We start from the raw sequence: 25,903 nt of genomic DNA, 5'->3' as shown, positions 1-25,903 counted from the left end.
TATGTTTAACATTCTAGACATTCTATATTAATAGTGCAAATAGCATCACCAGGATCACTAACTCCTGTGTCCTCAGCTGCCACATATATAGTATGATTAATTTCAGCTATAATGGTGGAATGTTTTATGGACCTGGATATTACAGACCATTAGACCATGTTTAATTTCAAATACAATAGCTATATAAATGGTTTCTGTTTTTATTTTGACTCCAGAGATCTTCTCCAGACCTTAACGGAAGAAGAATTACATACTCTAGAGCGGAACCTGTGCATATCCCAGGATGTGGAGTTTCCCGTCAGTGCAGATCCTGAAGTGCCCTCAGCAATCTCTCCTGTGTTAGTGACTGCCTTACCTACAGAAGAGCCGCCCATAGCAAAAGCTGAGAACGTAGAGGTGGAGCTGGCATGCTCCATGCAGTATGATGAACAAGAACTGGAACAGCTAAATATGATGGTTCATAGAGTAGGGGATGAAATGTCTTCTTTACTTTCTCCACCAAGTGTCTACCAGTCTCCAGCTCACAGGGCTAACACTAGTAACGAGGCTTCTCCGTGCAGGCGCCCCCTAACGGATGAGGAGGATAGGGTGTTTTTCATGGAAGACCTTGATGGATATGGGGAGGTTCTTGCAAGGTCTAGGCCTTCTGAGAACACAATCTCATGGGTCAACAACTCCTGTTACAACGCCAAGCAGCCAACACTGTACCAAGACCCTGTAGTACAAAATGGGGACCTTGCAGATGGGGAAATGGATATAAGCAATAACAACAACATTGATGGGAGTAAAATGCTGGCAGCCAGCACTTCTCTCCAGAACTCTTGTAGTTGTTTAGATGCTCCAGAATCACATTTATACCTCAATGGATGGGATACAAATGGGGAAGATGCAGAAACTGCCGAAATCATTGCCCACAGGACCGGGGGAATGAAGATCTCTGCAACTGTCATCTTTAACCCAAAATCCCTTGCAAATTCTCCAGAAACATCCCCCGATCTCGCCAGCAGCTGCATTCCTTTATCTTCAGACCCCCTGACCAGTAGCGAAGAAGAGGAATCCCACAAGCTTAGCATAGCTGCTACCAACTGTTTAATTAACTCTTGCGTATGTTGTGGGAGCTGCGAAGACACCCGAGACGACAGCTTAGAAGGGTTAAGAAATGTATCAGGTAAAGTTATAAATGCTTCCTACAGTTTAATAAAATCCAAGGAATTGGGCCACACGGACAGATCAGACTGTACAGTGTCTGCCAAAGAGCTGTTCAAAATGGAAAGTCCAACTGTTTTGTTACTGGATAAAGAGACAACGAGACAGGAGCAACCGTATCCCAACTCATCTAAGTGCCTGCCACTCAACTCAGGTTCCCACATAGGAATGGACAGTGAATCTGATGAGCCTCTGGGTGCCTCACACGATCAGCTGAAAAGTGACTCAAAGAGACATGAAACTTGCAGCAAAGAGAGACCTTCAGAAGAAGCTGAGGAGCCACCTTCCGACAGGGCGTCAGCAGATAATATAACGTCTAGTTCCAGGTACGGAGCTTTGATTTGATTATTGTCTGAGTGTGTTTATATTAATAGGCAAGTTCTGTTTTCTCACTCTATTCTTTATTATTGGAAAGGGGAAGGACAAGAATATGTAACGTATATGGGATATATAGAGGCACATTTATCAAAGGTCAAAATTTCAGATTTTAAAAACTCTTGTCAAAATTCAACCAATCGAAATGTATTTAAAAAGTCAAATTTTTAAAGCTTGACTGAATGGAATAGACCAAAGTAGATTCGAATTTTAAAAACTTGATTCAAGTTTTTTCTCCGAAAAAAAAACTCGAATGCCAGGAAGGCTGCAAACAACTCAAAATCCCTGGACCGCTCCCATTGACTTAAAGGACCAGTAACCTCTAATTTTTAAATTCGTTAGTATACATTGAAAAAAAACCCCAAGACTTTAAAATAGCAAAGTCTTTATTAAGAAATAACTTACCGAAACTCCGCTTGCGCTCCTCTTCAGAAAAGGCGATTGCAAACCATCGTGCAGTGCTCGATTTCTCCTCCCTGCCTTCCTTATAGGAGATAGCCAGGGAGGAGTAATCAAGCTCCACACTATGGATCTGAAGAGGAGCGGAAGTGGAGTTTCGGTAAGTTATTTCTTAATAAAGGCTTTGCGATTTTAAAGTTTAATTTGTCTTGGGTTTTTTTTTTTCAATGTATACTAACGAATATTTTTTTTTACATTTTTTGATGTTACTGGTCCTTTAAACAGCAATTCAACAGGTTTTAGGTGGCGAATAGTCGAATTTGAGTTCTTAAAAGGCCAGAGTATGGTTATTCTCGGAAAGCAATTTGAATTTTGTAAAAAAAACTCGAATTAAATTGGATTAATTCCCTAGTCAAATTTGATAGTTTTGACCATAACATTTTTTTAATTTTTTCAATTCAAACCTTGATAAATCTTCCACTTAATGCACCCTTTCTTGTACAATATGAGAATAAAAGAATTCACCAATGAATTTCATGGCACATAAAGGTACGTGCGTCGTTGGCTGGGTTATACTGGTCAAGGTCATTATCTCTATGGGTTCTTATTTGGAACCTCGAGGCTTCAGCACTTGCACCCCCAGCATTCAAATTTGCTGATTGGAAGACCTTATGTATCCTTTATGAATACATGTTGTAAATAATGAAAGTACTGGATATGGTCATTAGCCGAGAATGATTATTTGCTTTTTAGCAGGAGCACCTCCGCGGTTAATTGAATTTGTTGCTAAATCCGCATCATAATCAGAAGTACACGTGATTGCTAACAAGCTCCTCCCATTGAACACTGACATTATTTGGAGGTGACCCAGGAGTGTATTTGTACTCAGACTTCAGGGATCTCAGCCAGGAGCTTGTGTGTTAAAGGGGTTGTTCACCTTTGAGATAACTTTTAGTATGATGCAGAGAGGGATGTTCTGAGATAATTTGCCATTGGTTTTCATTTTTTATTATTTAAGGTTTTTGAGTTATTTAGCTTTTTATTCAGCGACTCTTCAATTTGCATTATAAACAATCTGGTAGCTAGGGTCCAAATGACCCTAGCAACCATGCACTTGAATAAGAGATTTGAATATGAACTAGAAAGATGAGCAATAAAAAGTAGCAGTAGTAATAAGTGTGTAGTCTTATAGAGCATTTGCTTTTTAGATGGGGTCAGCGACGCCCATCTGAAAGCTGGAAAGAGTCAGGAGAAAAAAACTATCAAAAATAAATAATCTATACCAATGGAACAGTTGCTTAGAATTGGCCATTCTATTACTAAAAGTTTACTTAAAGGTGAACCGCCCCTTTAATACTAGGGATGCACCAAATCCAGGATTCAGTTTGGGATTCAGCCACGATTCGGCCTTTTTCAGCAGGATTTGGATTCGGCAGAATCCTTGTGCCTGGCTGAACTGAATCCAAATCCTAATTTGCATATGTAAATTAGGGGCGGTTAGGGAAATCACGTCACTTTTCATCATGTGATTTCCACTTTTTCCTTTCCTGCCCCTAATTTGCATATGCAAATTAGGATTCAGATTCAGTTCGATATTTGGCCAAATCATTCACCAAGGATTCAGCCGAATCCAAAATAGTGGATTCGGTGCATCCCTAATTAATACAAATCTGTTGCCTTGTTGCAGAAAGACTGTATGGATCCATGCTGTTTTCCCTTAGATCACACACTATACACTGTAACTGATCCAAATGTTAGCCAAAAATGTAATGTATAAAGGCTGGAGTGATTTGATCTATGACATGTCAGTCAGAACACTACTTCCTGCTTTTCAGCTCTCTTGGTTTCCACTGGTTGGTTACCAGGCAGTAACCAATCAGTGACTTGAGGGGGGGCCACATGGGTCATATCTGTTGCTTTTGAATCTGAGCTGAATGCTGAGGATCAATTGCAAACTCACTGAACAGTTATGTCCCATGCGGCCCCCCTTCAAGTCACTGACTAACTCCGAGTTAGAGAGCTGAAAAGCAGGAAGTAGTGTTCTGGCTATTATGTTACACATCCAGTCACTCTAGCCTTTATACATTATATTTTTGGCTAACTAACTATATTAGACACATTTTTTATTTTGCACAGCCTATCTATTTACACAGTTTTTATTTTTACACTGAACTGTTCCTTTAAAGGGGTGGTTCGCCTTTAAGTTAAATTTTAGTACGTTAAGAATGGCGAATTCTAAGCAACTTTTCAATTGGTCTTCATTTTTTATTTTTTATAGTTTTTTTTATTTGACGCCTTCTTCTGACTCTTTCCAGCTTTCAAATGGGGGTCACTGATCCCATCTCGAAAACAAATGCTCTGTATTGCTACAAATGTATTGTTATTGCTACTTGTTATTACCTATCTATTCAGGCCCCGGCCTATTCATATACCAGTCTCTTATTCAAATCAGTGCATGGTTGCTAGGGTAATTTGGACCCTAGCAACCAGATTGCTGAAACTGCAAACTGGAGAGATGCTGAATAAAAAGCTAAATAACTTAAAAACAACACACAAAAAATAAATATGAAATGCAAATTGTCCCAGAAAATCACCCTCTACATCATACTAAACGTTAATTCATAGGTGAACAACCTACTTAATTGCTATATCTATATTGGCTCACTCCAACGTGTGCTGGCTATCCAACAAACTGGCCCTGCTTCCACTCATTAGAACTCATTCTTTGCTAGGGCTTTAGTTGAGCAGGTGACAACCTTCCACATCAATATCCTCCCAACTGTCCCGTTTTTAGAGGGACAGTCCCTCTTTTGACAGCTCAACCCGAAGTCCCTCGTTTGTACTGTAAAGTCCATTTTTTGACTCACAGCTTAAAGGGATCCTGTCATCGGAAAACATGTTTTTTTCAAAACACATCAGTTAATAGTGCTACTCCAGCAGAATTCTGCACTGAAATCCATTTCTCAAAAGAGCTAACAGATTTTTTTATATTCAATTTTGAAATCTGACATGGGGCTAGACATATTGTCAATTTCCCAGCTGCCCCTGGTCATGTGACTTAGGAGAGAAGGAGAGAAATGCTTTCTGGCAGGCTGCTGTTTTTCCTTCTCAATGTAACTGAATGTGTCTCAGTGGGACATGGGTTTTTACTATTGAGTGTTGCTCTTAGATCTACCAGGCAGCTGTTATCTTGTGTTAGGGAGCTGTTATCTGGTTACCTTCCCATTGTTCTTTTGTTTAACTGCTGGGGGGGAAAAGGGAGGGGGTGATATCACTCCAACTTGCAGTAGAGCAGTAAAGAGTGATTGAAGTTTATCAGAGCACAAGTCACATGACATAGGGCAGCTGGGAAATTGACACTATGTCTAGCCCCATCTCAGATTTCAAAATTGAATATAAAAAAATCTGTTTGCTCTTTTGAGAGATGGATTTCAGTGCAGAATTCTGCTGGAGAAGCACTATTTACTGATGTGTTTTAAATTGTTTTTCCCATGACAGTATCCCTACTTTTTTTCAATAATCAACCAGGGTAAAAATAAATATAGGGACTGCACACTCAAATTTAAAAAGGCAAAAATGTATTACATTTACAAAGATTCCACTTACATATTCAGCTATGGCCCAGTAATAGTGAACCAGGGTCCATGCCTTGGGCAGCCGTTGTGTCACTCTATAGAGAAGACATTTTGTGTTTGAGGGGGAACCATTCTTGCAGCGATTGGCACATGCACAGATTGCTCAGCAAGGGGACAGGGCAGATGTAGGTCCAGTATCCAAACAGTCTGGCTGTGAGATACAGGCACCAGTTCATTGAAAAGTCTATAATTGCACAGCCCGGTGGGTCATTCCTACTTAGGAATAGTAAAACGAAATAGCCAACTTCTTCGTTAAAGGAACAGTAACACCAAAAAATGGTGTAAAAGTGTTTTAAAGTTTTTAATACATAAGATACTGTTACTCTGCACTGGTAAAACTTTTGTGTTTCTTTTTGAAATACTACAATAGTTTATATAAACAAGCTTGCCTCAGGTGGCACTGTCAGTTACCAGGGGTGGCAACCTTTACCTTTAAGAGCCGAATTTCCGTTTGCTGTGTTATCTACTGTGTATCCTGTACTTGAATGGCTGCCCCCATGGCTACACAGCAGCTTGTTTATATAAACTATAGTAGTACTTATCTGTTATCTACTGTGTATCCTGTGCTTGAATGGCTGCCCCCATGGCTACACAGCAGCTTGTTTATATAAACTATAGTAGTACTTATCTGTTATCTACTGTGTATCCTGTGCTTGAATGGCTGCCCCCATGGCTACACAGTAGCTTGTTTATATAAACTATAGTGGTACTTATCTGTTATCTACTCTGTATCCTGTGCTTGAATGGCTGCCCCCATGGCTATACAGCAGCTTGTTTATATAAACTATAGTAGTACTTATCTGTTATCTACTGTGTATCCTGTGCTTGAATGGCTGCCCCCATGGCTACACAGCAGCTTGTTTATATAAACTATAGTAGTACTTATCTGTTATCTACTGTGTATCCAGTGCTTGAATGGCTGCACCCATGGCTACACAGCAGCTTGTTTATATAAACTATAGTAGTACTTATCTGTTATCTACTGTGTATCCTGTGCTTGAATGGCTGCACCCATGGCTACACAGCAGCTTGATTATATGAACTATAGTAGTGTTTCTGAAGCAAACAGATCAGTTTTACAAGTGCAGGGCAACACTACAGGATATTTTCATTACTTCTAAACTTTCATCTTTTGATGTTACTGTTCCTTTAAGTGTGGAGTTCAGACAAATAATACAATAAGCAGCTGCCTGTGAGAGCCGGAGACAACATGTGCGGAATAGAGTAGAACTGCCCCCCATGAAGGCAGGAACATTGCACCTTCCAATTTTCACTTTTTCCATTCTAGATCAATTTGCTTCCACTGTGCAACTCATTCCATTGTTCCGTCTGGTTCATTTTATTTCTTGTTTTCAGTTCTCAGGATGAATTACGTGATTCTGCCCTCAACTCCATCTCCAGCAGTGACTATGAGAGTGTTTCTGTCACTACATGTAGTCTCTCCAGCTTAGATTCTCTGAGGTAATAATGGTGTCCCATATGCTCTCCACACGGGCCACTCGCTAATATGACTTTCTGCTTCCATTCTCTATACGTCACACTCTCCAACTACTTCTCTGCTCTACAAACTGATCACTGTTTGCTACCTCAAAAAGCTCTTCTCTCTACCCTACTATTTGCTACTTATTAGCAAATATGTCTTCATATATGAATTATCAAATTACCTTATATTGGCCCCAAGCAGGAGACACACTGATGGTGCCTATAGTAACAATAGTCTCTGGGAAGGGAGTGTGACTGTGGGATAGCAGGTATAGTAGGGAGAGATGATGTCTATAGTAACAGTGGATAATAGTCTCTGGGAAGGGAGTGTGACTGTGGGATAGCAGGTATAGTAGGGAGAGATGGTGCCTATAGTAACAGTGGATAATAGTCTCTGGGAAGGGAGTGTGACTGTGGGATAGCAGGTATAGTAGGGAGAGATGGTGTCTATAGTAACAGTGGGATAATAGTCTCTGGGAAGGGAGTGTGACTGTGGGATAGCAGGTATAGTAGGGAGAGATGGTGTCTATAGTAACAGTGGATAATAGTCTCTGGGAAGGGAGTGTGACTGTGGGATAGCAGGTATAGTAGGGAGAGATGGTGTCTATAGTAACAGTGGGGATAATAGTCTCTGGGAAGGGAGTGTGACTGTGGGATAGCAGGTATAGTAGGGAGAGATGGTGTCTATAGTAACAGTGGATAATAGTCTCTGGGAAGGGAGTGTGACTGTGGGATAGCAGGTATAGTAGGGAGAGATGGTGTCTATAGTAACAGTGGGGATAATAGTCTCTGGGAAGGGAGTGTGACTGTGGGATAGCAGGTATAGTAGGGAGAGATGGTGTCTATAGTAACAGTGGGATAATAGTCTCTGGGAAGGGAGTGTGACTGTGGGATAGCAGGTATAGTAGGTAGAGATGGTGTCTATAGTAACAGTGGATAATAGTCTCTGGGAAGGGAGTGTGACTGTGGGATAGCAGGTATAGTAGGGAGAGATGGTGCCTATAGTAACAGTGGGATAATAGTCTCTGGGAAGGGAGTGTTACTGTGGGATAGCAGGTATAGTAGGTAGAGATGGTGTCTATAGTAACAGTGGATAATAGTCTCTGGGAAGGGAGTGTGACTGTGGGATAGCAGGTATAGTAGGGAGAGATGGTGTCTATAGTAACAGTGGGATAATAGTCTCTGGGAAGGGAGTGTGACTGTGGGATAGCAGGTATAGTAGGGAGAGATGGTGTCTATAGTAACAGTGGGATAATAGTCTCTGGGAAGGGAGTGTGACTGTGGGATAGCAGGTATAGTAGGGAGAGATGGTGCCTATAGTAACAGTGGGATAATAGTCTGTGGGAAGGTAGTGTGACTGTTGGATAGCAGGTATAGTAGGGAGAGATGATGCCTATAGTAACAGTGGATAATAGTCTCTGGGAAGGGAGTGTGACTGTGGGATAGCAGGTATAGTAGGGAGAGATGGTGTCTATAGTAACAGTGGGATAATAGTCTCTGGGAAGGGAGTGTGACTGTGGGATAACAGGTATAGTAGGGAGAGATGGTGTCTATAGTAACAGTGGATAATAGTCTCTGGGAAGGGAGTGTGACTGTGGGATAGCAGGTATAGTAGGGAGAGATGGTGTCTATAGTAACAGTGGGATAATAGTCTCTGGGAAGGGAGTGTGACTGTTGGATAGCAGGTATAGTAGGGAGAGATGATGCCTATAGTAACAGTGGATAATAGTCTCTGGGAAGGGAGTGTGACTGTGGGATAGCAGGTATAGTAGGGAGAGATGGTGCCTATAGTAACAGTGGATAATAGTCTCTGGGAAGGGATTGTGACTGTGGGATAGCAGGTATAGTAGGGAGAGATGGTGTCTATAGTAACAGTGGATAATAGTCTCTGGGAAGGGAGTGTGACTGTGGGATAGCAGGTATAGTAGGGAGAGATGGTGTCTATAGTAACAGTGGGATAATAGTCTCTGGGAAGGGAGTGTGACTGTTGGATAGCAGGTATAGTAGGGAGAGATGATGCCTATAGTAACAGTGGATAATAGTCTCTGGGAAGGGAGTGTGACTGTGGGATAGCAGGTATAGTAGGGAGAGATGGTGTCTATAGTAACAGTGGGATAATAGTCTCTGGGAAGGGAGTGTGACTGTGGGATAGCAGGTATAGTAGGGAGAGATGGTGTCTATAGTAACAGTGGATAATAGTCTCTGGGAAGGGAGTGTGACTGTGGGATAACAGGTATAGTAGGGAGAGATGGTGTCTATAGTAACAGTGGATAATAGTCTCTGGGAAGGGAGTGTGACTGTGGGATAGCAGGTATAGTAGGGAGAGATGGTGTCTATAGTAACAGTGGGATAATAGTCTCTGGGAAGGGAGTGTGACTGTGGGATCGCAGGTATAGTAGGGAGAGATGGTGTCTATAGTAACAGTGGATAATAGTCTCTGGGAAGGGAGTGTGACTGTGGGATAGCAGGTATAGTAGGGAGAGATGATGCCTATAGTAACAGTGGATAATAGTCTCTGGGAAGGGAGTGTGACTGTGGGATAGCAGGTATAGTAGGGAGAGATGATGCCTATAGTAACAGTGGATAATAGTCTCTGGGAAGGGATTGTGACTGTGGGATAGCAGGTATAGTAGGGAGAGATGGTGTCTATAGTAACAGTGGGATAATAGTCTGTGGGAAGGTAGTGTGACTGTTGGATAGCAGGTATAGTAGGGAGAGATGATGCCTATAGTAACAGTGGATAATAGTCTCTGGGAAGGGAGTGTGACTGTGGGATAGCAGGTATAGTAGGGAGAGATGGTGTCTATAGTAACAGTGGGATAATAGTCTCTGGGAAGGGAGTGTGACTGTGGGATAGCAGGTATAGTAGGGAGAGATGGTGTCTATAGTAACAGTGGATAATAGTCTCTGGGAAGGGAGTGTGACTGTGGGATAGCAGGTATAGTAGGGAGAGATGGTGTCTATAGTAACAGTGGGATAATAGTCTCTGGGAAGGGAGTGTGACTGTGGGATAGCAGGTATAGTAGGGAGAGATAGTGCCTATAGTAACAGTGGATAATAGTCTCTGGGAAGGGAGTGTGACTGTGGGATAGCAGGTATAGTAGGGAGAGATGGTGCCTATAGGAACTAAGCATTGATGTGAATAAGAGACTGTATATGAATAGGAGAGGAAAGATGACAAATACAAAGTAGCAGTAACAATACATTTGTAGCCTTACAGAGCATTTGTTTTTTAGAAGGGGTCAGTGACCCCCATTTGAAAGCTGCAAAGAGTTTAAAATTAAAAAATTAATAATGAAGACAAATTGCAAAGTTGCTTAGAATTGAAAATTCAACAACATACTAAAAGTTAACTTAATAATTGTTTACAAGAAAATGACGATATTACATGACTGCATATTGTATATTAGTAAAGATATTTTTAAGAATTTCTACTTTCCCTTCGCTTTTCTGACCTTTTTATTTTCTGTATCCTTTTCCCTAAAAATGTTCGGGGGGGGGGGGAAATAAATAATAATAAAAAAAAGTTAACTTAAAGGTGAACCACCCCTTTAAGGTATGAAGATCCAAAATTACAGAAAGACCCATTATCCAGAAAACCCCAGGTCCCGAGTATTCTGCATAACAGGTCCCATACCTGTACTTTAGAAACATAACCAATTCCTTTTGACTCTCGAGCTGTTGCTGAACTACGACTCCCAGATATAGTAAGGCAGCAGGGTATAATGAGGAATATTTATATATTTACAGACGAGTGGAACTAATTGACAGGGCCCCTCTCTTGTCTTCTATCTGATTATGTCTCCTCCTTTCCTGCTGTCTATAAGAGTTGATGTCCATTTTCCCTGTGTTCTTTCTCTCATCCTTATTCCGGTGCTGGTCCAGTTCTTGCTCATCAGACGACATTGATCAGGAGGAGATTCAGCTGGCGCTGCAGGCCGCGAAAATTGCTTCCCGACACAAGATCCGATCCCGTTTCCACAGCAGTAATGACCTCATTCACCGACTCTTTGTCTGTATCTCAGGTGTGTGACGCCCGACCCTCGACACTGGGTTTTATTAAACAGACTCTATATACACAATAAAGACTCCGCGCCATTCATGTTAATCTTCCACTTTGTTTTCATATAGTTCTCAGCAATCTGATTGTACAGTAAAGCTCCAACTTCATCTTACAGGTTCTACTGTGCCTTAAAGGAGAACTAAAGCCTAACTAAAGAAGTAGCTAGAAATGTTGTACATTATGTTTTGTGCTTCTGTACCAGCCCAAGGCAACCACAGCCCTTTAGCAGTAAAGATCTGTGTCTCCAAAGATGCCCCAGTAGCTCCCCATCTTCTTTTCTGCTGATTCACTGCACATGCTCTGTGCTGCTGTCACTTACTGAGCTTAGGGACCCACTCACAATATACAGTACAGATAGAATAGAAATGTCACAATATAAGGCTGATTAGTAATTAATACACATAATTACTACATGGCAGCACAGAAACCAGTGCAATTAGCATCAGAATTTAATAATCAGCAAACCTGTAGCATCAGCTTATATTACAGCCAGGGAAGCTCATTTTCTGCTGGATAATTAGTGACGAGCCCTAAGCTTAGCTTCTCAACAGCCAATCAGAGCCCACTGAGCATGTGAGTGTCACAGACACTTTCCAAGATGGTGACCCCCTGTGACAAGTTTGAAGTCCTGGATCATTGCTGCTATTGACAAGCTCAAACTTTAGGCTATAGTTCACTATATAAAATATAGTATTTTTTAGGGTTTAGTTCTCCTTTAATGAGCTTCATATGGACATTATCTGTATTTACTTTGTCATCATGATTTAGTTTAATGGTTTCTTTTTTCTGAATTTGTCTATGGAGGGGGAGATTGATTTTTTTGAGCAGTACCAGGCATGTGAAAGCTCTGTATCTAGGTGTTTTCTACATCATGGGCATCCAGCGTCCCCCTTTCCTGATGATTCCTATGAGGACAGGGTTACTATGGGCTGCCTTATATCTCCAGGACACTGTTCATAGGGACAGAGCCCAAAGGTCAGTTAGGGTGATACTTAGGTCAAATGTTTATTGTTGCCCTGTATATACTTGTTATTACCGTGATCAAATGTGGGCCAGGAAGGGGTAACCAAACCCAGACAGTCTGCAAATCACTCATTTAAAGGGGAACTATAGCAAAAATGAACATTTAATATAAGCTTCATCATACTGAAATGAGAAACTTTATAAATACAATTAAATATTCTGCATTGTTTCTAAAATAATCAAGTTTATGTTCACTATTCCTCTCTCAGCATCTGTTTCTCTTCATTCTGTCTTCATGCAGCAGTTGGGTGTCAGATATTCATTGACAGTTAGATCCAATATATCTTATAGGGGGGCTCCTTTCCTAGCAGATGAATTAGAGCTCACTCAAATAACTGATTCCAGTACAAACAAAATGTAACAAAATAACTGCCTTTTGCACAAATTCTGCATGTAGAGAGACATGATGTCTGGTGAGTTTAATAGAGTGAGCTCTAATACATCTTCTAGGCAAAAGGAGCCCCCCTATAAGATATATTGGATCTGTCATTGAATATCTGACATCCAACTGCTGTATGAAGACAGAATGAAGAGAAACAGATGCTGAGAGAGGAATAGTGAACATAAACTTGATTATTTCAGAAACGATGCAGAATATTTAATTGAATGTATTTAGAAAGTTTCAATGCGATGAAGCTTATATTAAATTTTAATTTTCACAATAGTTCCCCTTTTAAGGTTTCTGTTTTTTTCAACTTCTTTGGCCAAGTCTCTGTACTTCCCTGAGAGCAAAGCACCAATCCCAGGTCGTAAGCTCATTGGGCTAAAGGATGTGTACAAGGAAGTATAGATGGAGTAAATGTATAAAGAAAATAATTTGTTTATAGCCTTCACATAGGGCCGCACTGCAGGATAAAAAGGATAAAAAAGGCATAATGACTGGGCCTCCATTGTTATTCATGGGGCCCCATGCTCCTTAGAAGGGCCCTGTCCCTCATAAGGGACAGTATATCAGCCCACTTCTTGTGTGGGGTCTGAATAATACATAGACCTCTCTTCTTGATTATATAAATAAGTCTCTAGCAACCCTTTACTTCCCCTTGCTAATATTACTAATGCTCTATAGGTGTCGCCGATCAGTTACAGACAAACTACGCCAGCGACCTAAGAAGCATACTGAAGACTTTGTTTGAGGTGATGGCCACCAAACAAGAGACCGAAGACAAGGGCAAGCAAAAGAAAGGTACTGGCAATTTGGGCAAATCAAAATTTTTGGGCAAAAATAAAAATATGACAAATTCTGTTTGCTAAGAGGGTAGAGCTATTAAAAAACGCTACTACCGTCATTGATGGGAGATTGCAACCAGACCTCACGGTTAATTCCAGGTTTTCCTTAGTAGGCTTCATATATAGAGACTGCCGTCTCACTGAGCAATAGAACTGAGCAGAGATGTGCCAGAAGGTGCTTCCTGCCTCAGTAACGACATTTTTAAAAGGCCTCCCTAGGACACAACAGCAGACGGCACTCCGGTTACACATTTATGAACACACCCCTGATAACTACCAATAGATTTAAATAAAGGCCAAAAATGTTTAAATTATAAACACGAAAAATATCCCCCACATCCTTTATCATATTCAGCCAAGTGTAATGTAAGGTCAGAGGTAACTCTGCAGTCACATATCTGTCTATTTATTTACAAGAAGGACCTTATCATATAGACCCTTATATATTGGATATACACGTACGGGACCTGTTATCTCAAATGCTCATTGTTTTCCGGATAACGGATCTTTACATAATTTGGATCTTCATACTTTAAGTCTACCAGAAAATCATATAAACATTAAATAAACCCAATAGTCTGTTTTTTCTTCCAATATAATTATAGCTTAGTTGGGATCAAGTACAAACTACTGTTTGAAAAAGGAAATCATCTTTTTAAAAATTTGGATAAAATGGAGTCTATGGGAGACGGCCTTCGCGTAATTCGGAGCTTTCTGGATGACGGGTTTCTGGATAACAGATCCTATACCTGTACAACATTTTGTTTCTGTTTGGCCTTTAAGTTTAATGAAGAACCTTCTAAAATGAAATGCCTTATAATGTAAAGGCTCTGGCAGAACGTTGAGAGTAGCCTTCCCCTAATTCCCCTTCGGATATGTGATTTCCTCGTGACTTGAGTCGGCACGAGCAGCAACAGGACATGGAATGGGCTCATGTAGGACAAGTAATAATGTCACTACAAATAAAATGACTTCTAAATTGGCATAGAGCATTGGCTATCATGTTCCTTCTGGGAAAAGAAATGACTTCCACTCCAGCCGAGTAATGATGGATGGAGAAATGTCACTGCTGCTTTTGTTGCTATGGTGAACAAGTGGGAAGAGGCCCCAGACATCTTTAATAGTGATGGGCGAATTTCTCTCGATTCGCAGGAAAATAAGCGAAATTTGTGAAACGTCTAAAAATTAGCGAAACGCAACTTTTGACGCTGGCGACAATTTGACGCAAGTCAATGGTCGCCTTTAATTGTCGCCGGCGAATTTTGCACGGGAATCTTGTGAATTTATTCGCCAGCGGCTATGGATGCACCAAATTTACTATTTTGGATTCGGCCGAACCCCCGAATCCTTCGCAAAAGATTCGGGCGAATACCAAACCGAATCCTAATTTGCATATGCAAATTAGGGGTGAGAAGGGGAAAACATTTTTTACTTCCTTGTTTTTTTTACTTTTTCACACAATTTCCCTCCCTAATTTGCATATGCAAATTCGGATTCCGTTCGCCGGGCAGAAGGATTCGGCCGAATCCAAATGCTGCTGAAAAAGTCCTGGGCGAATCCCGAACTGAATCCTGTATTCAGTGCATCCCTACCAGCGGCGAAATGTGGAAATTTGCAGCGAATTTGCGCCTGGCAAATAAATTCCCCCATTACTACGCTGGACTCCCATGATGGCTGCCCTGATATGCCCAATCAACTCTTAGTCCTGGGTTCAATAATGCTTGTGTACTGGTAACATGTCCTGTGCTCACAAAGTACCAGACAAGATGAAGTACAGCCAGGCTGCTGTCGATAGGATGCTGCACTGTAGTCCTTTTTTAATAATATGGGGTTAAAAAAAGCCCAATCTCCTTTAGTTGTTCTTTAACCTTTCCTTAAAGGGGTTGTTCACCTTTAAATAAACTTTTAGTATGATGTAGAGAGTGATATTCTGGGACAATTTGGTATCGGTTTTCATTTTGTATTATTTGTGGATTTTGAGTTATTTTGGTTTTTTTATTCAGCAGCTCCCCAGTTTGCAGCTTCAGCAATCTGGTTGCTAGGCTCCAAATTACCCTAGCAACCATGCATTGATTTGAATAAGATACTGGAATATAAATAGGGGAGGGCCGAAATAGAAAGATAAATAATAAAAAGTAGCAATAACAATACATTTGTAGCCTTACAGAGCATTTGTTTTTTTTAGATGGGGTCAGTGACCCCATCTAGAAAGAGTCAGAAGAAGAAGAAGGCAAATAATTAAAAAAAAACTAAAATAAACAATGAAGACCAACTAAAAAGTTGCTTAGAATTAGGGATGCACCAAATCCACTATTTTGGATTCTGCCAAACCGGCGAATCCATCACAAAAGATTCGGTTGAATACTGAACTGAATCCTAATTTGAATATGCAAATTAGGGGTGGGAAAGGGAAAACATTTTTACTTCTTTGTTTTGTTACAAAAAGTCATGCGATTTCCCTCCCTGCCCCTAATTTGCATATGCAAATTAGGATTCGGTTCCACCGGGCAGGAGGATTAGCCAAAAATGTAATGTATAAAGGCTGGGGTGACTGGATGTGTAACATAATAGCCAGAACACTACTTCCTGCTTTTCAGCTCTCTAACTCTGAGTTAGTCAGTGACTATAAGGGGGGCCCACATGGGACATAACTGTTCAGTGATGTTGTAATTGATCCTCAGCATTCAGCTCAGATTCAAAAGCAACAGTTATGACCCATATGCCCCCCCCCTCAAGTCACCGATTGGTTACTGCCTGGTAACCAATCAGTGGAAGCCAATAGAGCTGAAAAGCAGGAAGTAGTGTTCTGGCTATTATGTTACACATCCAGTCACTCCAGCCTTTATACATTTTTGGCTAACTAAATTTATTAGAAACATTTTTTATTTTGCACAGTCTGTCTATTTACCCAGTTTTTATTTGTACACTGAACAATTCCTTTATTGTGGTAAATTAATAGTAAAGTATGTATAATTAAATATAAAGTATGTATATGTATGCATAATTACAATTTGCTTTCCTTTGCAGCCAATCAGGGGCTTAGAAGTGCAGCCTTAGAAGATTGTGCTCTGTGCCAGGAAACCATCACCTCTTCAGAGCTGGATGCGAAGGCCCAGGATGGGGAATTTGAAGGTATTCAGGTTGCATTTACCCTGGCATCTCCCATGTGTGGGGCAAGACAAGGCAATTGTGGTATCAGCACAGTCTGGTAGTTGTTGTTGGATTGGGAATGAGTATGAGTGGGACCTGAGTGTAAGGGCAGCCAAGAGAAAGGCTGGAGATGGCAGGTGAGGTTTAGAACAAGAGAACTGATAAACAAAAGGGGATTCTGATCTTATTTTATATTGGGAATCCACATATATTCATCAGTCAGCACGTGGGGCCCTTGATTTGTGAAAACTTTGTGCTTCTAATGATCCGTTACGTATCAAACAAGTAAAATGTCTACACTTAAAGGAGAACTTAAGCCTAACTAAAGGAGTAGCTAGAAATGTTGCACATTATGTTTTATGCTTCTGTACCAGCCCAAGGCAACCACAGCCCTTTAGCAGTAAAGATCTGTGTCTCCAAAGATGCCCCAGTAGCTCCCCATCTTCTTTTCTGCTGATTCACTGCACATGCTCTGTGCTGCTGTCACTTACTGAGCTTAGGGACCCACTCACAATATACAGAACACATAGAATAGAAATGTCACAATATAAGGCTGATTAGTAATTAATACAGATAATTACTACATGGCAGCACAGAAACCAGTGCAATTAGCATCAGAATTTAATAATCAGCAAACCTGTAGCATCAGTTTATATTACAGCCAGGGAAGCTCATTTTCTGCTGGATAATTAGTGACGAGCCCTAAGCTTAGCTTCTCAACAGCCAATCAGAGCCCACTGAGCATGTGAGTGTCACAGACACTTTCCAAGATGGTGACCCCCTGTGACAAGTTTGAAGTCCTGGATCATTGCTGCTATTGACAAGCTGAAACTTTAGCCTCATGCAATAAGTTCACTATATAAAATATGCCATTTTTAGCCACATTAAATGTTAGGGTTTCGTTCTCCTTTAAGCAGTGATCTGATCCCTGACTATAGCACGTAGTCTGCCTGTTCTTTTTATGTGGTCAAACTGCATTTGGCTGGCCAGTCTGTGAGACAGTTTGATAACCAGAACAGATGAGGGCCCTGCTGTAAGTGCTACTGGGTTCTGCACCATCAGACTGTGACTCACTATTCTCTGTTGTGCAGATCCTCCTGAATGGGTGCCGGATGAAGTGTGCAGTTTATGCACGGCCTGTGAGGCCCCCTTCACCGTCATTCGCAGGAAACACCACTGCCGGAGCTGCGGCAAGGTAAGTGTATCCTTGATACTGTACCTGCTGGTCAGACAGTCACGCTTTTATTAAAGGGGAACTATCGCGAAAATGAAAATTTAATATAAGCTTCATCATACTGAAATAATACAATCAATTTTGTTTCAGAAATAATCATTATGTTCACTATTCCTCTCTCAACATCTGTTTCTCTTCATTCTCTCTTCATTCTCTCTTCATGCAGCAGTTGGGTGTCAGATAATCATTGACAGTTAGATCCAATATATCTTATATGGGGGCTCCTTTCCTACCAGATGAATTAGAGCTCACTCAAATAACTGATTCCAGTACAAACAAAATCTAACAAAATCCTGCACATAGAGAAACATGATGTCTGGTGATTTTAATAGAGTGAGTTCTAATATATCTTCTAGGCAAAAGGAAGCCAATATTAATATATTTTGTTATAAGATATATAAATATATATCAATATAATCTATATTGGATCTAACTGTCAATAAATATCTGACACCCAACTGCTGCATGAAGACAGAATGAAGAGAAAGGAATAGTGAGAGAGGAATAGTGAAGATAAACTTGATTATTTCAAAAACAGTACAGATTGTTTTATTGATTATATTTAGAAAGTATCTTATTTCAGTATGAGGAAGCTTATATTAAATTTTCATTTCCACAATAGTTCCCATTTAATGTCTGGGTTCCAACACCAATGTCTTTGTTCCCCATAACAGATCTTCTGCTCCCGCTGCTCTTCCCATTCCGCCCCTTTGCCGAGATATGGACAGATGAAGCCCGTACGTGTCTGCACTCACTGCTACATGTTCCACGTCACCCCCTTCTACAGCGACAGGGCAGGATTGTGACGGCCACATTTGGAGAAACTGGATCCTCAGCTTGCACTCTACCCAAGCCAAGAATCACCTCCGGACAGAGGAGCTGGGGGCAATAGTGCAGGAGGCAAAGTGCAGGAGGCATGCAGGCTTTAACCCAAACATTGCTCATGCTTTGTACAGAGTTCTGATTGCATTTTCTAAAGCTGCTAAAGGAAGAAGATGAACCGTCTGCAGATCCCGTCTTTGTATCAGTCTTCCAAACAGTCCCGCTTTAAGCTAACCAATGCCATTGACTACTAGAGAAGTGCTCCCGGTGAGGAATAGGGCTATGAGCATTCTGTTTTACCTTAAACGCCGGAGACTCAATGATTGTAGCATCTCTCTGCATCATAACCTCTCCATAATCATATCAGCCCTGTATTTCCTCTTCTACTTTCCTCGTATAATTTAACCGGGAGGGAAGGAAGGAAACAATGGAACAGAAATAGAAGCCGGAAGCCAAATGCAAGTGCTTGTCATGCAAAGAGCTTTTCCTTTTTTTCCCAAATTCATAGCAATAATGTTAAAAACTATCATTATAAGATTTTGGCCCATGGGTATCCGCAAACACAGTGACCTCAGAGACATGACATCATGTGTGTTCCCTTCTCTGATCCGGTTGTACCATGTGACACAGTATTTGTAGGGGGTTTGGTTTTACACTTGAGTCGCACACAGGAGAGATTCTGGTGATGATTTGCATTCCTGGGGAGGGAAGTAACATGGGAACATTATCCTGCACATTCCAGTGTTATACTGTTTATGTGATGCATTTATTTATGAAGGGGCTGGTGTTCTACACATGTGACATACACTTTGGGGTGGATAAGGGTCTCTGTGTCCCAGATTTTCCATATGGAGATACAGACAGAGAAGAATCATTAATGTCCCTATTTACACACGTTTGATAAAGGGGAAATCTGCCTGAGCAGCGAGTGTTACGCTCAGATCCATTCATTTCACCCTGGAGAAAACTGGAATAATTTATAGTGTGTTAAAACATGAATCTGAGTTTTATTAGGCAAGTAAATCACCTTGTCATAACATAGTGAATGATGTAGTTCTGCCGTACCCTTCCCACAGTATAGAAGCCCACATTTGTGTCTGGTTGGTTGTGTGCTAGCTGATCCATTTTTTGTTGTTGGTGCAGGTTAATCCTGGATACACTGGATTTGATCATATATATATATTTATTTTTTTGGGCGGCTGATGAGGAAATCTAAGCTATGGAAATACTGTATAAATCTTGGGCCCCAGGAAGGCAGGGTGTCCCCAGCAATCTTTGTTGGCAGGCCAAGATCTGCACTGGGGGGGGCTGCAGGGGTTACATCCCTGATATAAACACTAAACCTTAGTCCTTTTACCATTCTTGGGCTATTTTAGGGGACTGTCCTAAATGACAAACCTTTAAAAGGACTGGAGTTGCAAAAGGTGGGTTGGCCTTAGAGAGAGCAGGGGTGTGGGATTGGTGCGAGTTTGGGGATGGTCTTAAATTTTGTCGGGGGAGCCTGAGAAGCTATGGGTTCAATTTGGCTGCCCCCTTTGCTCTGTCTTAACCCCCCAAACCAGTCATATCTTATTCATAAGCAGCCCCTGTCTGTAGGGGAATATTTATTGGAATAGAGGGGGAATTAAGGAATGTATTTTTATTACTTGTGACTTTTTAATCATAAATGTTTTTTATTTTATTTTTCTGCGTTATCACCTGCCCTTCATTTATTTTATAAATATTGATTCTATAAAGTAATAAGAGTCAGAGTTGGGGAAATTACACTGGTGCCTGGAAACAGTCTGTATAGTTTATAGTTTGGATAGGGAGAGTGGTGGAATGGTGAGCACAGACGGGCAAGATGGCAGCAGCAGGGCAATATGATGACAGTAGTAGGGCAAGATGACAGTAGTAGAAGATGGGAGAAGTAGGGCAAGATGATGACAGTAGTGCAAGATGACAGTAGTAGAAGATGGCAGCAGCAGGGCAAGATGACAGTAGTCGGGCAAGAGGATGACAGTAGTGGAAGATGGCAGTAGTAGGGCAAGATGATGACAGTAGCAGGGCAAGATGACAGTAGTAGAAGATGGGAGAAGTGGGGCAAGATGATGACATTAGTGCAAGATGGCAGCAACAGGGCAAGAGGATGACAGTAGTAGTGCAAGATGACAGTAGTAGGGCAAGATGACAGTAGTAGGGCAAGATGACAGTAGTAGAAGATGGCAGTAGTAGGGCAAGATGATGACAGTTTTCGGTTTTGGATTCGGCCAAATTTTTCTGCCTGACCACACTGAATCCTAATTAGTATATGCAAATTAGGGGCGGAGGGAAATTGTGTGACTTTTTGTCACAAAACAAGGAAGTAAAAAATATTTTCCCCTTCCCGCCCGTAATTTGCATATGCAAATTAGGATTTGGTTCGGTATTCGGCCAAATCTGTTGCAAAGAATTCGGGGGTTCAGCTGAATCCAAAATAGTGAATTCAGTGCCTCCCCAATGGCGACAGTAGAACATTATAATAGTGTTGCCCAACCTGCAGCTCATTATTTGTTGAAGTTTAACTCCTAGGACCCACTGGGGTTTGCAGGGGTCAAGACCTAGTTTATATAAAGAGATTTATATAGAGAGGTTGCGTTGGAATGTGTCTGACAAGGTTAATTTGTGGCTTTCCTGCTTTTTGCTGAACTTCAGTGCCACTCCCATTGTCCACTGCAGGCTGAGGGTAAAGGGAGTTGCAGTTCTGTAGGAATTCACATCAACACGCAAATCTGATATAATGTGTTGGAGTAGGATATAGAGCTGTGAGCAGACTATGGTCAGATGGAGCCACAGGCTGGGGTTACTCTATGGGCTCCTCACTACAGTGACAGACATATGAGCTCACTGAGGGGAAATGTCAGCCATAAAGCAAGACTGAGCTGTTGTACATGAGCTGTAGCAGCAAATTACAAGGTTGCTTATAAAAAGGCACCAGGGAGGGAGTATGAAAATGTGTTGACACTGTCTGCAGTTTGGTAGTATAAATTGTAGCAAGAGGTTTGCCCCTCCAGCATGTTCCATCATAGGTTTGTAGAGACTGCTGGGAGGTGTAGTACAGAAAGAGGTGGAGTACTATTTTCATATCTTTGTAAGCAATTGCTATGGATGATCAACTTCTAGTCCAGGCTATTGGCTGAACTGGATTTCCCAGACAGCTAAGAGCCTTCCTTGCTTTATACTACAGGCACTGCTATTACTTAAATTGAAATAACAATTGTCAGCTCCCAGTGCCGTTATCCCTCGGATCCCCCCATGATCAGGGGCTCTCAGCCCGCGGCCTTGCAGTTGGGTCAGACCCCGGCGCCAGTAATTATGGCTCTACTATACAGTTTTGGTTTTCACCATCCGCTGTGTCTTCCAATTTAACAATCACTGTGGCTTATTATTATACAGTTATAATTAGCATGTTACGGACAGAAGAAGCCATAGCTGCTTGTGTTTACATAGAATATTCCTTCTCCACTGTATTTGCCTTCATACCTTATCAATAATGTTGAAATATACAAGTATGGGACCTGTTATCCAGAATGCTCAGGACCTGGGGTTTTTACGGATAAGGGATCTTTCTGTAATTTGGATCTCCTTACTTTCTAAGTGCTGAGTCTGTTTAAAATCATGTAACCATTAAATAAACCCAATAGGCTGCTTTTGCCTCCAATAAGTATTAGTGTTATCTTAGTTGGGATCAAGATCAATTTATTACAAAGAAAAAGTAAAATATTAAATTATTTAATTAAGTCTATGGAAGACAGCCTTAAGCTTGAGCTTTCTGGATAACGGGTTTCCGGATAATGGATCCTATACCTGTATTCTAGAGCCCTGACACCCCAGGTGTTGATAATTAAGGGTTAAAGCATGCTGGGAGTTGCAGCTATAGGAAGAGGATAGATTTCTGCATGCCTATCCTGACCAATATAATTGTACAGGTATGGGATCCGTTATCCGGAAACCGGAATTACGGAATGACAGTCTTCCATAGACTCCATTTTATCCAAATAATCCAAATTTTAAAAAAACATTTCCTTTTTCTGTGTAATAATAAAACAGTCGCTTGTACTTGATCCCAACTAAGATATAATTAATCCTTATTGGAAGCAAAACCAGCCTATTGGGTTTATTTAATGTTTACATGGTTTTCTAGTAAGGTATGAAGATCCAAATTACAGAAAAGATCCCTTATCCGGAAAACCCCATGCATTCTGGATAACAGGTCCCATACCTTTAATATGAATATAGATTGGCACTGCTTGAAAATCTCATGTGCTGATAGGGCTGTACTTTCTGGATTGGCATCAAAGGGCCCAATGCTTAGGGCGGAGGCTTACAAGGGTGGCCCTCTGTTGCTTATATAGGAAAAAAGATTTCCCAAAAAAATTGACTAAAGCCTTCAGCTCACAGCGCACCAATCAGATGGGAGATCCATGGACAGATGTGTTGGATAGAGTATGGGGTCGCCATGATTAATCCCATGATTGTCTATTTTGTGTTCATCATATATAGATATAAGTCCTCCCATGGAAAGTCTTCTGTTGGCAGCCTCCCTCTTTCCCTAGTCCAGCAACATCTGGGATATAACATAACAGCGATATAGAGCCTGCCTGGGCTGATACAAGCACAATGGCACTCCCCGCGGATATAGATCAGTACAGAGATAATCAGAGAAGAAGAATTCAATGTCTTATGATGTGTTAGCCTTCCAGTGAGTTTGGGGAGAGTTGTAGTTCTGCACAACTGGAAGGCCGCTCTATTATCTAAGAAACTGATTTTGTTTACGCCTGTGGAAGCTTTGTGGCCAACATAGAGAGTTATTGAGATATGCACGAGACACACGTACAAATATGGCTTCCCTATTAACGCCATGCTATAGGCCTTCCCGATATTATCCACCAGCAGGGGTATCTCCTATTAGTACAGAGCTGCCTCGCTACTGTAAGGTGTAGTTCTGCAAGAGCTGCTGGTGGAACCTCCCTGCTGTACGAGCCCCACAGCCCCCGTGTCTGGTGGAGAGAGAGAGCGGCATCAACCCTTGGTTTTCTCATCAGGCTTCAATCTCAGGCTTCACTTTGCAACAGATATTGCCGTTTCTTTACTTTTCCTTTATTTAAGGACACATTGTGCTTGTTTTTTGTACGTTTCCGCTACGAGATGTGACATAAATATGCACCGACTCCTCCTCCTGTGAAACAGAACGAATATTATTTAATGGATTGTACCTTTATTTATTTAAAGCCTCTTCTTATTTTGTAAATGCCATAGAAACGAGCAGAGAAACCTTTCCATGAATCTATTTACGGATCTCAGATGCTGTACAGTAGTTTCTTATGTAAATACTTGGATTTCTCTACGTGAAAAGCACAATGACTTTGTGTTGGGACTCAGTCGCCTCTGAGGGACACTTTTGTCTTGTAATCACTTCAGATAATTAAACTATCAGTAATTTCTCTATCTGCGCCTCATTTCCTTCCTTCTGTGCCGCTGAATGATCTCTTACATTCCCAATGTGCAACACAATAAGTCTAGTCCTAGGCACTTCCATCTCCTACACTGGGACAGAAGGATCACACTTGTGCAAAATCTGTCTATTAGGGCTGTGACAAATCGCCTCTTCTTCGGGCGACTAATCTTCCCTAATTGCCTTCCCGCCAGCTAGAATGTAAATTGGCGGCGGGATTACACTCCGAACGATTCGTTTTCCGAAGTTGCCTCACAAGGAAACTTCGGGCAACTTCGGAAAGCTGAAGCGATCTGAGTGCCATCCCACCGGCGATTTACATTCTAGCAATATTGCAGCACCTTCCTAGAATTATTCCTACAGCCCCTTCCTATTGATATTTCTACAGCCCCTTCCTAGAATTATTCCTACAGTCCCTTCCTGGCGATATTCCTACAGTCCCTTCCTAGAATTATTCCTACAGACCCTTCCTATTGATATTCCTACAGCCCCTTCCTAGAATTATTCCTACAGTCCCTTTCTAGAATTATTCTTACAGTCCCTTCCTATTGATATTCCTACAGTCCATTCCTAGAATTTTTCCTACAGCCCCTTGCTAGAATTTTTCCTACAGCCCCTTCCTATTGATATTCCTACAGTCCCTTTCTAGAATTATTGCTACAGTCCCTTCCTATTGATATTCCTACAGTCCATTCCTAGAATTATTCCTACAGTCCCTTCCTGGCAATATTCCTACAGTCCCTTCCTAGAATTATTCCTACAGCCCCTTCCTAGAATTTTTCCTACAGCCCCTTCCTATTGATATTCCTACAGCCCCTTCCTAGAATTATTCCTACAGTCCCTTCCTGGCGATATTCCTACAGTCCATTCCTAGAATTATTCCTACAGTCCCTTCCTGGCAATATTCCTAAAGTCCCTTCCTAGAATTATTCCTACAGCCCCTTCCTAGAATTATTCCTACAGCCCCTTCCTGGCGATATTCCTACAGTCCATTCCTAGAATTATTCCTACAGTCCCTTCCTGGCAATATTCCTACAGTCCCTTCCTAGAATTATTCCTACAGTCCCTTCCTGGCGATATTCCTACAGTCCATTCCTAGAATTATTCCTACAGCCCCTTCCTAGAATTATTCCTACAGCCCCTTCCTGGCGATATTCCTACAGTCCATTCCTAGAATTATTCCTACAGTCCCTTCCTGGCAATATTCCTACAGCCCCTTCCTAGAATTATTCCTACAGCCCCTTCCTGGCTATATTCCTACAGTCCATTCCTAGAATTATTCCTACAGCCCCTTCCTGGCGATATTCCTACAGCCCCTTCCTAGAATTATTCCTACAGTCCCTTCCTGGCGATATTTCTACAATCCCTTCCTAAAATTATTCCTACAGTCCCTTCCTAGAATTATTCCTACAGTCCCTTCCTAGAATTATTCCTACAGCCCCTTCCTATTGATATTCCTACAGTCCCTTTCCTAGAATTATTCCTACAGCCCCTTCCTAGAATTATTCTTACAGCCCCTTCCTATTGATATTCCTACAGTCCATTCCTAGAATTTTTCCTACAGCCCCTTGCTAGAATTTTTCCTACAGCCCCTTCCTATTGATATTCCTACAGTCCCTTCCTAGAATTATTCCTACAGTCCCTTCCTATTGATATTCCTACAGTCCATTCCTAGAATTATTCCTACAGCCCCTTCCTAGAATTTTTCCTACAGCCCCTTCCTATTGATATTCCTACAGCCCCTTCCTAGAATTATTCCTACAGTCCCTTCCTATTGATATTCCTACAGCCCCTTCCTAGAATTATTCCTACAG

The 25,903-nt window shown here is 41.3% G+C and overlaps 1 protein-coding gene across 2 annotated transcripts in view; it reads left to right on the top strand.

The window, feature by feature from the left end:
- The window catches only part of LOC108706519 (lateral signaling target protein 2 homolog), a 130,645-nt gene extending 106,563 nt beyond the window's left edge, over positions 1-24,082 (top strand). The window contains exons 8-14 of one of the 2 annotated variants that reach the window (XM_018243011.2): positions 216-1,532; positions 6,972-7,076; positions 10,983-11,122; positions 13,250-13,366; positions 16,438-16,542; positions 17,652-17,755; positions 18,469-24,082. In XM_018243011.2, coding sequence (XP_018098500.1) covers positions 216-1,532; positions 6,972-7,076; positions 10,983-11,122; positions 13,250-13,366; positions 16,438-16,542; positions 17,652-17,755; positions 18,469-18,600 — 2,020 coding nt within the window. In that variant the 3' untranslated portion in view covers positions 18,601-24,082. The remainder of the gene's footprint in view (positions 1-215; positions 1,533-6,971; positions 7,077-10,982; positions 11,123-13,249; positions 13,367-16,437; positions 16,543-17,651; positions 17,756-18,468) is intronic. The other variant, XM_041579373.1, reaches the window with a different exon arrangement.
- The last annotated feature ends 1,821 nt before the right edge of the window (positions 24,083-25,903 follow it).

The sequence above is a fragment of the Xenopus laevis genome, chromosome 1S (genome assembly GCF_017654675.1).
Source record: "Xenopus laevis strain J_2021 chromosome 1S, Xenopus_laevis_v10.1, whole genome shotgun sequence".
Taxonomy (NCBI): domain Eukaryota; kingdom Metazoa; phylum Chordata; class Amphibia; order Anura; family Pipidae; genus Xenopus; species Xenopus laevis.
This window is presented reverse-complemented; position numbering and strand designations above follow the sequence as displayed.